Here is a 15,258-nt window from a genome sequence, read left to right as displayed (position 1 = left end):
ATACTTTTCTTCTCTCTTTTTTCCTGATTTTAAGAGTTACATCTAATCCCACCCTATATTTTCATTCTTTCCTAGTATGCCATAGTTCAGCCATCAACTCTAGCTCCATCCTTTTTTTCCTCATTTGTTCTGAATCACTGAAGACTGTTGCAAACAGAACAGATTTCAGTAGGTAAAAGATAGCTGTCCTTCCCAGAGCCAAATCTAAATCAGCACTCCAACCTTACCTCTCTAAGGGAAGCTGTGAATCCCTAACAAATCTCACCCAGCTGTTCAGCCAGCCACCAAAGAGGTCACAGCACACTCCACTTACCCACAGCCCTTCATTCTGCTGCCACCACTTAGAGCTGGACCCTGCCACCTTGTTGTATCCCCACCACAAAGTGTTACCACACAAGCCTCTACTACCCAATCCCTACTTTTCAGTCTTTCCTGACAAATCCAGTACTAGTTAATAAACACATCCTAAATGACTAGTTCTGTGCTACTCAGCATGCAGTGAAATGTGCACCTGAACAATCCCAATGCTGAATGATTTGTCTGGACTTCACATTTCCTCATAAGTAAGACTCTTGTATGAAATACAAGGCAAAATCCTTGAAACACAATGCAGAAAGTAGAGACTGCACAGTCTATGGGGTTAGAAAATTTGCATTTTCTGTGGGAAAAACAATGTACAAGACATAGCTAATACATTACAGAACCTCATATGTAACATAGTATTTATAGCCATTAAGAGTACACACACTGAATACTAAGTACTGGAAACTGGAATGTCTCAACACATGTAATAGACATGCATTTTAACTTGTATTTCCCTAACAAATAGTTACAGTCCTCCTAGATATTGAGGTGGAAGGTGAAGTAGGAGCACAAAGACAGCAAAGAAAGAGATTAGCTGTTGGACAGCTTCATTATTTCTCTGCCACTATCCAGGAAGAAAAAAGCCCCCAACACTAATATATCTCAAAATACACTATCCTATTACAAAGTAGTGTATCACAAAGTAACAGCTGTGATAACCTTGGTGTGCATAAAACCAGAAAATAATCAAATCACATATTCAAGATAATACAACAGCTGCTGAATAAAACAACTCACTTATTTTCCTCTATCAGATAAGGGGGAAAAAATTACAATTTTGCAACATAAGCATAACTTTTTTGGGGAAGAGAGGATAGGGTGACACCTAAAAGCCCAAAGACTAAACCTACTTTATTAATAAAGAACATTTAAACACAGATGGAAATTTACATACCACTTTGCCAACACCAACAAAAATTAAGGAAGTGCTTTACTCTGAAAAGTTTACAATCTAAATTCAGCAACACAAATGCATGAAGGTTAATCCTTCACAAAAGCAAGGAGAAGTGGCTAAGTGACAGGAAACAAGAGCTTGCTTTAAATGGCAAAGCATAAAAAGAAGAGAGGCAAGAAGGGCAGAAGTTGAACATTTTCTGTGGCTAAAAGCCATGTCAATTGGAACAAGGAAATAGAAAAGAGCCTGAAGTTAGTGGAGTGGAATGAGGGACAATAGGGTGGGGGAAGGAGGTCATTTTGTGGGTATTCCACACAGAACATAAAAAACCATTTGGAGTCATTTAACTCGGCCCCTTACTCCTGGCAGTGGTAAGGGCCTACTCCTCAGAATAGGTGATGGTGGATAACTCTGCAGTCCATTCCCTTTGTACTCCCTCAGAATCCACAGCCACTGGATTAGGGGTGCTAAAGGCTACTTGCCTGACTTTTCTCTTTGTTCCTAGACTTGTTACCCATGAATTTGTTCAACCCACCTTTGAACATGCTGATACTATCTGCCTCCACAACCTCCTGCAGAAGAGTTTCCAGAACCTCACTACCTGTTGGGTAGAAGGACTTAAACTGTTCTAAAATGACCTTCAGCAGTTTCAGTGAGTATGTGTTTCCAGTATTATGGAATTTACTGAATAACAGCTTTTGACATACTTCTGTTTCAGTTGCTACAAAAACAAGGTGTGCTCCTTTGGGAGATTCAGTTTCACATGGCCTCCAACAAAATTAATTTGCAACTTCCTATCTTAAATACTAGTCTATTTGTTTGGGATTGACTGAGTCATTTGTTTCTCTCTCGATTTTCTGCCCTCTTCCTCCATTTCTCTGCCTGCCTTTCACTCTCTCTGCTTGCTATCACCTCCTCAGTTTTTTTTAACCCCACTCCTCACACCTCACTGATGTGCTTCTGGGAGGACATGGCTAAAGAGTCACAAGTGACTCAAGCAGCACTTCAAGGAGGTCTGCAAAGATACAGTGGGGCACCTGTTACATATATACTTCAAGGTACAGTATGCTGTTCCCATGATAAGATCATATAAGTGCATTCACTTTATTACTAATTTATATTTTATCTCCCAATTTGGGGTGCAAACAATCAGGGCAGCAAAACTATTGTTGCAGCTTGTATGCTTTACTGTTTTAAAAATCTACTCATACCCAAGAAGAGGGTGGCCCACAGATAGTCCTCCCCATTCACCAAGAGGAAAATGCCCTGTCTTCTGTCCCGTACAGTGCAAGGTGCAGAAAGTGGAGCTAAATTGCTGGAGCAGAAAAAGCATCAGTCTTGTCTCTACTTCCACCTTTGCTGCAACTATTCCAGCAACCAGCACAAAATCACCCCAGTCACCCTGATGGGCCACCTCTCTCTGCTGTCCCTTATAATCTCCATTAATGCTTTACAACCTTGCTACCTTGAATGATTTTATGTCCTTTTCTGTTCCTCATCTGCAACTCATTCATCTCCCAGTCTTACCAACACCTGCAATCTGATTAACCTCACAAGAGGAGTGAGGGGATGGGAAAATTGGAAAGATGCTATTCAAAAGAAAACATTAAGATTTCACTAGAGATTTCAACCCAGGGATGCAGTGAAAGACAAACAGCAGGGCAGCTGAAGGCCTGGCACTAGTTACATTCAAAACTTACATCTCCTAGGTCACTCTTGTCGCTACTGTACATCTTCCTGCCTGATTTCCTAGGTTACAAGGGTGCTGTTGAAATTCAATCTAAAGTAAGAAGGAAAGCATCACCACAACTTTAATGCAATGGAGAACTCAGCGAGATTCATGATATTTTGAGACTTAGCATAGCTATTTAAAGCCTTCAGTCTTTTCTCTCTCCCACAGTCACCCAAGTGTAAGGAGGCATAAATACTTTTACCATAACTCAAAGCACTACAAAATACAATGAGAATCTCAAATTAAGAATTACCCCATCAAAAAGAAAGCTAGACAATTCTCACTGATAAATAACTTACAAGGAAGACACTAACTATAAAGGATTGTATGCAGCACCTAATTTACCTCCTTTAAAAAGATTAATAAGACATATAGAAAACACTGTGCAAATACAGTATTACAACAATCTGATTGATCAGAAACTCCTGATAAAATGACCTTGTGTAGTATACTACAGGATTGACCTAATTACTTTAAAACGGTGTTATTACAACTGTGTACATTTTAGCCATCTTTCAAAACCTTCTGCAGCAGCTAAACACTGCTTTAATGAAATAAACTGCACTTTCTCCACCGTTTATAGGCCACTTCTCAGAGCTGCTACGCTTGTTCAGAATATAAAATAACACACTGAAACTTTCTAGAAGTTGTCCACTTAAGAACTGCAAATATGTGAGATCCTTAACACTCATAACCTAAATTAGCACCTTAAAACGTCAGTGAAGATATTCAAACTGCATCTAAAACCTTTGAGACAATTACCCTGGCAGTCTTCTTTGTAGAACAATCACTGTCTCAAATAAATCTGACAAAGTTCTTAGACTGTATAAGAATTAGGTTTTTTTAATGAATTCTCCAATTGTGAAAAGACACTTTTGATTTCAGAATTAATTTTAATGTCTGGGGGCCTTTTCACTGCTGTGTGCAACTCCTGTGTGATCCCAGGCATCAAAAGAAAACACAGCAAGACCCCTCTCCTGATTTCTCCCAGCAAAACACTGGGATTAGCACACTGACCAAAATATTGCTCAGATACCCACAGCAGAAAAAGCATTAAATATTAGCAGTCCACCTGCTCCAAAAAGCTCCTCCCCATTTTGCTTTTACAATTCTTAGTACCACATCAAAATTCTCTGTGTTTTCAGCAAGCCCAGCAGCTCCAGAGGGAGAGATGAGCAATCTTTTTAAACAGTCATTTACACTGATACAAAGTACAAAACATATCTACTAACATGCTTATCTGATTAGGTCCACACTCCCTTTTGACTCTAAAAGTTGAAGCTCCTGAAGGAATTGAGACGTAAACTCCACACTGATTCACAGAAACACAGAAGCAAAGAAATCTAACAGGACTCTACATCATTAACCATACAGCCTCTTTAATCCAATTACTTTGTATTTTCTCTTAAACAAATGAACTGCCAAAACTTGGCCTGGACCCAGTTCTCAAAACAGCTCAATTTCATCTTACCTGATCCATATTTTCAGATGTGAAACTATGGAAGACACTGGAGGGAGTGAGGAGATTCAAACACCACATCTGCCCTGAGCTACAGTCTGCATGCCCCACTCTCCTTTTCTCCCCCAGCTTCCTTCCCCCAGAGTCCAGGTTAATAAAGAGCACTGCAAATTGGATATTGAAGTTAAGCATCCAGCTCTACAACATCTCCTTGTAATGTCAATTAGCCCCTTACACACAGAAAATATGTATTAAATGCATGGTTGCAACCATTACACTTTCCCCAAATGCCTTGGAATTTTAATTGCCTGTTGCTGAAATTTGCAAATTGGCATGAGAAACAAGAAAACCCCTCTGAATTCTTGAGCACACAGTGCTTATTTTGACAGTTGTAGTTTATTTATAGTACTTGACAATACATGTTCTCTCCTCGGTTTTGTAACATAATGAAGTGAGCATTCAGACCTCCACTATTAAGCCTCAGAGGGAAAAAAAAGTATAAATTTATTTCATTCAAATAAATGTACAGATTGGCAAGATTTTACTTATAATGACTAAATTGCATCATTAATTTAACTTAGTTTGAAGCACTTTGTTTTGAGGAGAAAGCATAGCCCTTAACTTTGAGCAGGGTGTGTGCCTGCACAGGTGTGCAGTAATCTCTTAACCCATCCACATGAAATGGTATCCCTTTTTTTAGTACATTAAATGCTTCTGAAAAGGTGCTGCATGGAAGGCTGGTCTGTCATGTACAATTACAGAAGAGTGCAGGCAGAGGCTGCAGAAGTTTCACTACACACAAACTCACTGATAGCCTTAATCTGATGTACTGGTGCAGGTGAACTCCATCTCCATCCCAACACAACCCCTCCAGCAGCAGGACCAAAGCAAACATGTGCCAGACACAATGACACCGGCTCTCAAACCAGCCCGTCCTTCAGAAACCACAAGGCCCTGGCAACCTGCTCTTGCTGAAATCTTCAAACACAAACCCATCCTCCTTGATACCCTAGACAAGCCACTTATCCAAGGGTAATTTTGTCTTCATATAAAGAGGCAAGATAGATTCAAGCCCCAAAGTACAAACAGCACACATACATTGTTTCCCATTTAAATCTATGAAGTATCATACACATACAGTGTATGTTTCTTAAAACAAAACCAGACATATAAACTGCTACTATACACATATCCAATATAAAAATCTAGATAAGCAGCACTGGAAATACAACTGAAAAACCAAACAAGACTGTGTAACCAAGAGGAAATATAAGAATTTGTCAGATAAAATATATATGCAGCATCATAAACAGTTGCACAATGCCCTCCAAGGGCAGCAAAACTGAAAGTCAAATAATAAAATTAAGTGGTATACAAGGCAGGGTGCACAGAAGGGATTTCAATCCTCTTTGTTCTTAGCCATGATACAATTTCACAGCCGCTCTCAGGATTCATCGTTTCCATGTTTGGCATGCAAGAGCACAGAACGCAGTTCATTTGGGAATTACCGAGCCAGGACGTGCAAAGCAAAATCTACCACAGCATCAGCCAGCTCCTGCCACAGTGTCCAAACAGCCTGGCCATCAAAACATTTCTGACAGTTAAAATAAAAACAGAAGTGGCCTCAGAAAAGTTAATTCCTGTAATATTAACTAATCGATCCTCAGCAAAGGAGCTGCTCCTGTGCAGCCTTTGTCTGAGTACATCGGGCAGGGGACTTTGCCTGCAGGAGCTGCTACCTCCACGTACTTAAATTCAGCCAGTGTAGAAATGTATTATTTTTATGGTTTGCAAGCTAGACCATACACAGCTGCAGAGGATCTCTAAATTAGTTAATACACCATTTCAAAAGGAAGAGTTATTTCTCCAGGGATCATGTGCCAAACAAAGCAAGGAGGGAATGCTGAACTGCTGGTAGTTTATATGACAAAAGATATTTTTCAACTACACACAGCACTAATTATGTAGGTCCTTCCTATCCTACATCTGGAAACTTATCACAGAAAACACTCACATTTTCAACACAATACGAGGTGAAAAAAGAAAAAAAAAAGACTTCTAATGCCACTTTTGTAAGCTGATAATTTCACTTTCTTTAAAGGTGATAATATTTTTTTATTTCTACAAGGAAGCAAAAGCTGGCATTTGTGTCATTCCTGACCTAATAATTTGACTGGGCACACTAAGGAAAAAAGTCATAATGAAATTAAACTTAGAAAATGTAAAACCGGAAAGTTGATGCTATAGAATACAATACTGCTCAGGAAGGGCTATTTCACACATGAAAATAACAAAACCAACACTGATGTTAGAGTTTAACAGTGACAATTCATCCTTAAATAATATGCTAGATTTAAAAGCAAAAGCACTTAAAGCATTATTGGAGCTGAAAGTATTGAAAAAATACATTTGCAAAAAATTACAAGCACCATAAAAAACAAATGTAAGCAAGACAAATGCCAGACCTGCATGGTATGTAGATGAAATATATTAATTATAATATGAAACTGTTGAGTTCAAAACTGCCTTTGAGCCACACATTTTATGCAGACTTCTCTCAAGCCAAGAAATCTTAATTCCACACTGCAAAGTTTTGAAAACTATTAATATTCCATACGTTGTAACAGAGAGCACTTCTCCCCACCATCTTTACTGAGACACATATTTATTATGTGCTGACAGTTAACTTTCACGAGACTCTCAAGGAGATCTGGTCCTTATTCTGCAAATTGACAAAAACTGGGCTGAAGGTGCCAAAAAACACAACTGTATTTTATTATTATTTAAATAATGAATTTGTGATAGCATTTTACTCTGAAGCAATGGAAAGCCCTGCAGGCAAATGCTTCCTTCAACAAAGGTTTGAAAATTATTTTTGTTTAAATAACAGCTGGTCTCGCCTATATGGACTTAAATGAGCCATGTGGAGACAAACTTGTTTCAGTTTAGCTAAGATAGATTAAAAAACATTAATTCCAGTTAATATCCATTTTGGTCCATCTACACAGATGGGAAAAATAACATTAAATTACCATGCTTACATACAGTCAGTACCAGACACCCAATAAAGCACAAATTCAAAGCCCTGCTCATAATGCAACTGATGCACACAGTTCCAGCAGAACAGCTCAGCTGCAAGTTAGCTGGAAACAAAAGAAATTTACATTAATTTCTCCACTTTGCCAGAGACTTCCTGTATGACTTTACACAAGTCACTTGTTTTTTGTGGGCTGTAACTCCCTACCCCTAAAAATGGGGAAAACCACTTGTTCCATAACCTCGCATCAATAAGCAGATCTACCATGAAGAGATGCTTAGATACAGAGGTTGAATAAATGACACAAAAGTACTTAAAGCTTGAATTAACTTCTCTTAAAGCTTTGGATACCTCATCACTGAGACAGAAGGTCTCAGACAAAGCTTCTGCACAACACTCCTGTTACCAGCAAACAAAAGTCAGGACTGCTTACATAGCAAGACAGAACTGTATTTTGACATCTGCAGACCCAAAGCAAAGGCATGACACCTCCTCTATCACTAGCATATATCAAAGACCAAAAGTAAGAAGTTTTTAGTTACTTTTTTTGAGTTCAGCTGGAGTTAAACTCTCTGATATAACACAAAGTAGGAGAAGAGATCACCAGATACAATCTCAAAAGATTTTGAACACTTTAGGTCCAAACAGTCACTCTCCAATTTGTCTTAACCACTAACCACCTTTTGAACTTGAAAGTCATATTTAACTTTCATAACTCAGTATTAATATTGGGAGTCAAATCATCTTGCAGAAATTAAAGACCTCAAGAGCACTGGCCTACTGAAAATAATGAAGAGGACTAAAATCTATTCAGAAGTAGCTGCCAAACATACATTACACTAGGACAGTCATGAGGACACAGCACTGGTCCCAGCAGGAACCCATGAACTTGCAACATGTATTAAATATATCTTTTTAGAAAATGTTTTCAAGTCCAAAAATCTAAGTTTGGAATGCAGGCCAAACAGAGACTGTTTCCACGCACATATTCTGCACCTCTGCACAACTAACTGCACTAGTCTGTGAAAATAAAAATCACAGCCTGAGGAAGGAGACACAGGGAGTATGAGAAATGAACCAGCCAATGACACATAAGCCCAGGTAAACTTTTGGGGGACACAGCAAGCTATGGAAAAACCAGAAGCAAGGAGAGGCCCAGCAAGTGCTGAGGAGAGAGGAAGTTCTGGAATAAGCTTCCCCTCATATTACCCACATATGTGTAAAAATCACACAGCTGATCAATCACAGGGTGTTGAGTGTGCTTGGGGTTTGGGTTTCTTGGTTTTTGTTTTTTAAACAGATGATCTGTGGGTTACATACATGAAAATACAGACATTGAAAGCTACAAAAATAAAAATGAAACATTTATTTTTAATCTATTTTGTTTGAAATGTCAAATGGTTGTCATTATTTGTAATTGCATCTTGCTTGTCATGTTTTATAAGAAGAAAAATACCTCATGTAAGATATGGTAAAACAGTTACTAAAAATCATTCACAACCTGAACCTTTATCTTTCAATATGCAGAGCTGCTCTGGGATGTGTTAAATACCTTGAACTCCCATTACTGCAATAAGACTGAAAGAATAACACTATTTTGCAGTAAGGCCAAAAATTAAAGCACAGCCAACCATGAACTTATATCAAACGCCAGACATAGAACAGGGGAAAATACAAACATGGTAGTGGGGGGTGAAAGAACAGATGTCCAGAAAAAGAAAAATGATTATGGTGTTTCCAACATAACACAGGATACAGTTTCGGACAAACATTTTCAAATGTGAAAATGTTGAGGCTTTGGCAATCCCTAAAACTGACAGTACAACAGGTAGTACATGACATCATACATAATGCCCTGAATATGTAAGTTCTAAGATTAAACTTACAGGAAAGAGTGAGATGCCTAAAAGGAGAGGACTGGCCTCTCCTCCAGTGACAAAAAGTCTGTAGAGGCACAAAGGCAACAGAGATATGAGGGGCAAGAGGTCAGAGGAAAGGTTAGAATAAGCAAAGTCATAAAGGCAGGAAATTGAAACTAAGTTCGCAAACTATGTATTTAATACCTCCTTCACAGCATGCCAGTAATGTTCATACGAAAGGAAAAAGTATAAAGCAAAGCAGTGACACTGTTAGCAGGCTTCCCAAGAACAAATTCTGGCAACCTCAAACATCATACAGCAACCAGAGTCTCTCATTTGCTTAATCTCCTCATAGTCATAAATTGACTATTTCCATTTTTTTTTTTCTTTTCACAAGAGGTGAACTTTCCCCACAACTGCACTAGCTGAAACTCATCTCACTGTTGCGGCAATCAGCACCTGCCTGCCCTTTTACAAACCAGCCACTACAGGGACAAACTCCCAGTGCTTGACTGCACAACTGGAGCCTTCTTGGCCATAAGCAGAGCTGCTCTTCTTGGCTCTCAGCACCGTGTTTACAGAAGTAGGATGACTTCACCCCAAGATGAGCAATACCAAAACTCCTTTGGTCACACATACACATACAACAAACCCCTCCACTCACGTTTTCCTACCTATCACCATATTAAAAGGCAGTAACAACTACACCAGTTCCATGCATTACTTGCAGGAGTTGCCAGCCTTCACTGTCACTCATCTGAAAGCCAAAAGGAATGCAGAATACTTTAACTCCACTATGGATGAAGATTAATCATTGCTATTTGTACTACACGCTAATTTTTACCATTAGAAATATTTGTAATGGCTGAAATAACACAAACTTACTATGTGGGCCTTGAAACATGTTATCTTCAATTGTCTATGTAATTAAAAAAGAAAAACCAAAACTATACTGTATTTTGGTAAGCAGTCTGCTAGTTCATCTTTACCTGTGAATGAATCTAATTAAAACAAGGACAAATTAGGGTTCTAATATCATTTACACAAACCTTCAGAAGAAACACACAATCTGATGTACTCATATACTATCACAGCTTTTGGATAGACTTGCAAAGCTCAGCCTGAAGTCCCAGCACCTTGACCATCCAGAAAATTAGTGTTTCTGCATAGTTTCAAACTAACACCAGCACACTCAGTTTTCTAGAGAGCAAGCAACAGTATCTGAGATGTGCTTCTGTGTTTCTTTCCCATGAAAATCAGATTAAAGTGGGAGGAGGAGGGAAAAGCATGTGGACTTCGTCCTGACACAGAGCTAGGACGCACACGGGACATCTCCAGCCCAAGAACTGGAAATTTTATAATATTCAGGTAAGTCATTACTGTCCCTAAAAAAGTATTGTCACAAATAAAGATTTCAAAACTTACTGGTTATCATCCCAACAACAGCACAAAAATCTTCTTAGTATCAGATTAGATGTCACACATCACATTCAATCTCTCCTTCAATTAATTAGGATCCTAGGGACTGGTACTGAAAGGATGGCTCTGGATCTGTCAGGCTAACTCTTGTGCTAAAGCCTCCCCACAGACTAACAGGGGCAAAAAGCCTCAATAAAAAGGTTCATGTACATTTGTGGGTGGAAACTCAATACGAAAAAGACCAATTTAAACAGTTATTTATAAACATAATTTTCTCTGATTTCTGCCATAACCAACATCAAAAGACATCAAACCTCAGCTACAGCAAGAAGGTGGGAACAAGAGTTATGTGTTGGCAACTACAGCAAACACAAACCAGACCAAAAGCCTCTTTCCTCTTGGATGAGCAAGTATAACCAAAGATGTTACACTACTACTGCCTCCTCTCCAAATGCAAAGAGGTCCAGCGACACCATGCAATGAAACAAATCAACCTGCCAGAGGTTTTAAAAAAACAATGTAAGTTTCTAAAACATACCTAAAAACAAGCTGCTTTATAAAGGGCAACAGAATATCCCTGCTTTCTGTTTCATCAGCTAAGATGTATGTTCCAGTGGGGCACCCACTGAGTGACGAATTTGCACTTCACTTCCACTGTCAGCTGCTGTTCACAACAGAACTCTGAACTAAAAACCTCAGAGCATTCTCTGCTTCCTTGGCAGGACTCTTATTTATATAAGATTAGTGCAGTCAGGCATTAGATTTATAAACCAAACCAAAAACAAACAAGAAGAAAGTTTTCACACTCCTCTTTATAAACCAGTTTCTGAAACGTACACACACAAAACAATATAACATATTGACATGCAATTGTTAAAAAAACAAAACAACCCCCAAAACAAACAGAAAACTGGTCAAAATACATACAATCTCTGGAGGTATCCCCTCCTGGAAACTATTTAAAGCATTCACAAAAGTACTGTGGATGGAGCCGTTCCTCAGCTCCATCCAGAGCCTCTGAGGGCAGTTACAACACACGGGCACACTTCAGCCCCTCACCTTCCCCCACCCTCCTCAGGTAAGGAATCGACACCAACCTGCAGTTGGGAGGTGGATCTAAGGTGATGTCAGCCAATTCCTTCTGAATCCTGTGGCAATAAAGCGAGAAGGAACAAAGGTAAGTCACTGAGTGGGACAGCAGTTGACACATTCTCCTTGCAGACCTCCTGCCACTGTGAGCTTGCCACAGCACCTAAGAGAAGCGCTCTCAGCTGTGGCCTCCCACCAGTGCAAACCCCCTCAGCAGGACGGGCACCCTGCCCTGTTAAAGAGACAGGCAGAAAAGCACACAGGCATCATGCACTGAACCCAGACAGGTGCACTGCTCTGCACTCCCACAAAGATGCCAATCACACAGTGGAAAAGACTGTCCTCTCTGCTCTGCCAACCAGCCTGTAAGTGAGGGGAAACCTCTGCAAATGTGGTGCACCAAGAGGAAACTGCAGCCTGGAAAGGAATTTTGTCTTACAGGATTGAGAGAAACAGTCATTGCCAAATTGGCTCCCTCCTCTCTCCCCAGCTTCTCATCACCATCCTGAGAAAAAAAAATCCACAGCCCTGAGGGAGTCAATAACTGCGCCATTCTCAAGGACACTTTAAGGAAGGTGAATGTCTATTTCCGACACTCCTGCACTTCCTACCACCTTCAATTCTCCCTTCTCTTCACCCTCAAGAGCCACACAACACCCCCATGTCCCCTCCCTAGGACTCCAGACGCTCCCTCTCTCCCCTGTGCTCAGCCAACACCCTGTCCTCCCAGCCCAGACTATTCTGGGCTCACACTGCCTCTGCCACAAAACGCCCAACCAGCTATCATCCTCTTCCCTGGAGTCCCATTACTGTCACTCAGGCTTCCCTTCCAGATCTCCCCACCCAGCACTCAGCCTGCCTCCTTCTCCTTTAAACTCAGCCAGCATCTCCTGCCACTTGTCACACACAAGAACCACAGCCTTTCCACAGGAGGCAGTTTAAAATCTTCTCCTTAGAACAGCGAAGGGCACAACACGTAAACAGTGCTTGTCACTATCTATGTCAGTTTGCCATGGAAACCTGCTGAGTGGAGATCTGGAATAACCAAACCACCTAAATTCTACAAAGCCACAGAGAACTCAGCTGCTACGACAGGGCATTTGCATAAAACCCCAGTCACTTTAGACACCTACTGATACAACCTCTCTGCTGCTTGGCAAAGCTCTTCAGTGAGATGGTTTATTATTCTTACTGAAGTACTGCAAGTTTGCTTGAAAACCTCCATTTGTCAGCTTAGCTGGAGCAGGATGGTGCTGAACTCAGGTGACACACAGAAAAAATAAGAAAGGGTAACTTTAAAAAAAAAAAATAGCAGCTCCAAGAGTCTGTCCAAGTGAAGAAAACTGACACAGCTGTTCTGCAATTCCTGTTCTATGCAGGTGTCTCTCCCTACACATTATTCTGGAATAAAAATTACTTTATTCTCAAAAAACGCCCAAAGTCACTCTGGGCTGTGAGCAAAGATTATTTTAGAGGAGAATGTCCGCAAGTGGGTCTGCTGTGGATTATTTATTCCAGTTAGCATCCAACCATACACAGAAAATTCAATATAAGTGATGAGCAGACAAAAATAACAGTAATGTATTTGTTGGTGAAGATCTGGGGCTATATTACACCTTTCGCACTGCAGTGCACTCCTCCAAATCAAGCAAACCCAAAACTTCACAAACATTAATTAATCTCCAAATCAGTTCTGGAAGGAAAAAAAGACACTCTGGTCTCCAACCCACAAGAGAGCAAAACAGACGTTAGAATACAATGCTGTACTTGGGACCATATAGCTTCCAGTTGCCGACAAAAAAAAAGGTCTAAATGTCAATCCTACACCATTCCCATAACAAATGCTACTAAGAAAAAAAGGAAAAGACAGCAGAAATAATTGAGGGTCAGAATAACAGCCCAGAAGAAGAAAAGCCAGGAAAATATTTGGAACAAGTAGGAAGAGGGACCAGAAAGCAGTGAAGTTGGGAAGACACTCACTGCAGCGAGACACCGAAAAAAGTGAGACAATAGCAGCTTCATGCAGAAAGGTTGAGTACAAGGGCTAGAGATGAGGAATGGGAGCAGCAGGGGAACAGCGCAAAATAAATGAGGAAGAAGGGAAGATGCAACAAACCAGTGAGAAAACTGACTGCAGCCTCACCTCTTGGCACTGGTAGATAGCAGTTTAGAGTTTTTACTCATGCTGACTTTGCTTTCCTTCTTCTTAGGCGTGCTTGTCTCTTTCTCTGTCTGTTGGTTGGAGGATGAAGATGAGGAGGAGCTGGTGCTGGCCCTCGAATCGTCATCCGACATAGCGACCCCCCCACCACACACCCCAACCTGGAGAGGAGACACCACGGGGCGTGGGGAACAAACAGTGAACACAAACACACACAGAGAAAGGCTGCTGACAATCTCGATCTGTGTTTGGGTCATGCTCCTTTTAAAGGATCCTTGTGTCTCCCTCTCCTCTCTAGGCCCTACAGCCATAGCAGGAGGAGCAATAGCTTCCCCTGCACTAGTAACACCGAGGAGCAGGGGGAAAGGGACTTTAAAAGCTTCCTCTCAGAAAGCAAGTGCGGAATGAGAGGAGACTGGAACGAGGACAACTGCGAGGATCAGGGAAGCTCAAAGCAATTCTTTCTAATCTCCCCCAAACTGCACACACAAGAGGAGCCATCACCACCACCCACCACTATCGAGCCTAGGGGTGTAGGAGATAAAAATGGCACAGCTCCGGTCCCTTGGGTTCCCGGGAGGCACGTGGGGGAGGCAGGAAGGGACGAGGCCAGGGGGGTGCCCGTCGCCAGTTCTAAAATGGAAGTGGGGCATCACTGGCAACACAGGGAAGACCCTGGCAGATGTGTGACCTGTGGTGGGGAAACCCCTGCCTGCTGGATATCCCCTGTCTGTGGGATCGGGCGTTGGAAGCCGTGAGGGGAGGCGGGCAGGACGGGAGCAAACCAAGGGGAAGGGCTGAGCAGGGAGTGGGGTGCACTGGTGGCACCCACCGAGGCCCACTGCACCGAGGGGCATGTGCCAAAGGAGGGGGAAGGGAGCAGAGGGTCTGTGCCGGGGGCGACGCGGGGGAAAGGGGGACCAGGGCCTACGAGGGGCGAGAGGGGAGGCCGGTGCCAGGGAGGGGGGCAGCGGGGGCCAGGGGGAGGCAGCCCGGGTCCATGCGGGCACCCCGGGGGCACGGGGGAGGAGGGCGAGCACGGCGGGCTGCCGAGGGCAGGTCTGCACCGAGAGAGGCGAGAAGCCGTCGGGAGGGATGGGGGGGGGCTGGCAGGGCACCCCGGGAGAGTTCGGGGGAAGGGCTCGGGGGACAGCCGCGGGCCCGAGGGGGAGGGGGGGGCGACACACGGCCGCCTCCCTCTGAGGGCCACGGGCCCCCGGGGAGCTCCCCTGCCCCCGCTAGCC

General features: G+C 42.0%; 1 protein-coding gene across 3 annotated transcripts in view; it reads right to left on the bottom strand.

Moving 5' to 3' along the window:
- Positions 1 to 15,258, bottom strand: part of LOC128935338 (ubiquitin-conjugating enzyme E2 E1) — a 45,582-nt gene that overhangs the window by 29,205 nt on the left and 1,119 nt on the right. For 2 of the 3 annotated variants that reach the window (XM_054273606.1, XM_054273608.1), the window contains exons 2-3: positions 13,997 to 14,175; positions 11,862 to 11,912 (exon numbers count right to left, since the gene is read on the bottom strand). In XM_054273606.1, the coding sequence (XP_054129581.1) occupies positions 11,862 to 11,912; positions 13,997 to 14,175 (230 nt within the window). The remainder of the gene's footprint in view (positions 1 to 11,861; positions 11,913 to 13,996; positions 14,176 to 15,258) is intronic. The other variant, XM_054273607.1, reaches the window with a different exon arrangement.

This window comes from Melozone crissalis, unplaced genomic scaffold (genome assembly GCF_028551555.1).
Source record: "Melozone crissalis strain CALT ecotype California unplaced genomic scaffold, PUWL_Pcris_2 ptg000016l_1, whole genome shotgun sequence".
NCBI classification, from domain to species: domain Eukaryota; kingdom Metazoa; phylum Chordata; class Aves; order Passeriformes; family Passerellidae; genus Melozone; species Melozone crissalis.
Note: the sequence above shows the minus strand (reverse complement) of the source record. Positions and strands in the feature narration are given on the sequence as shown.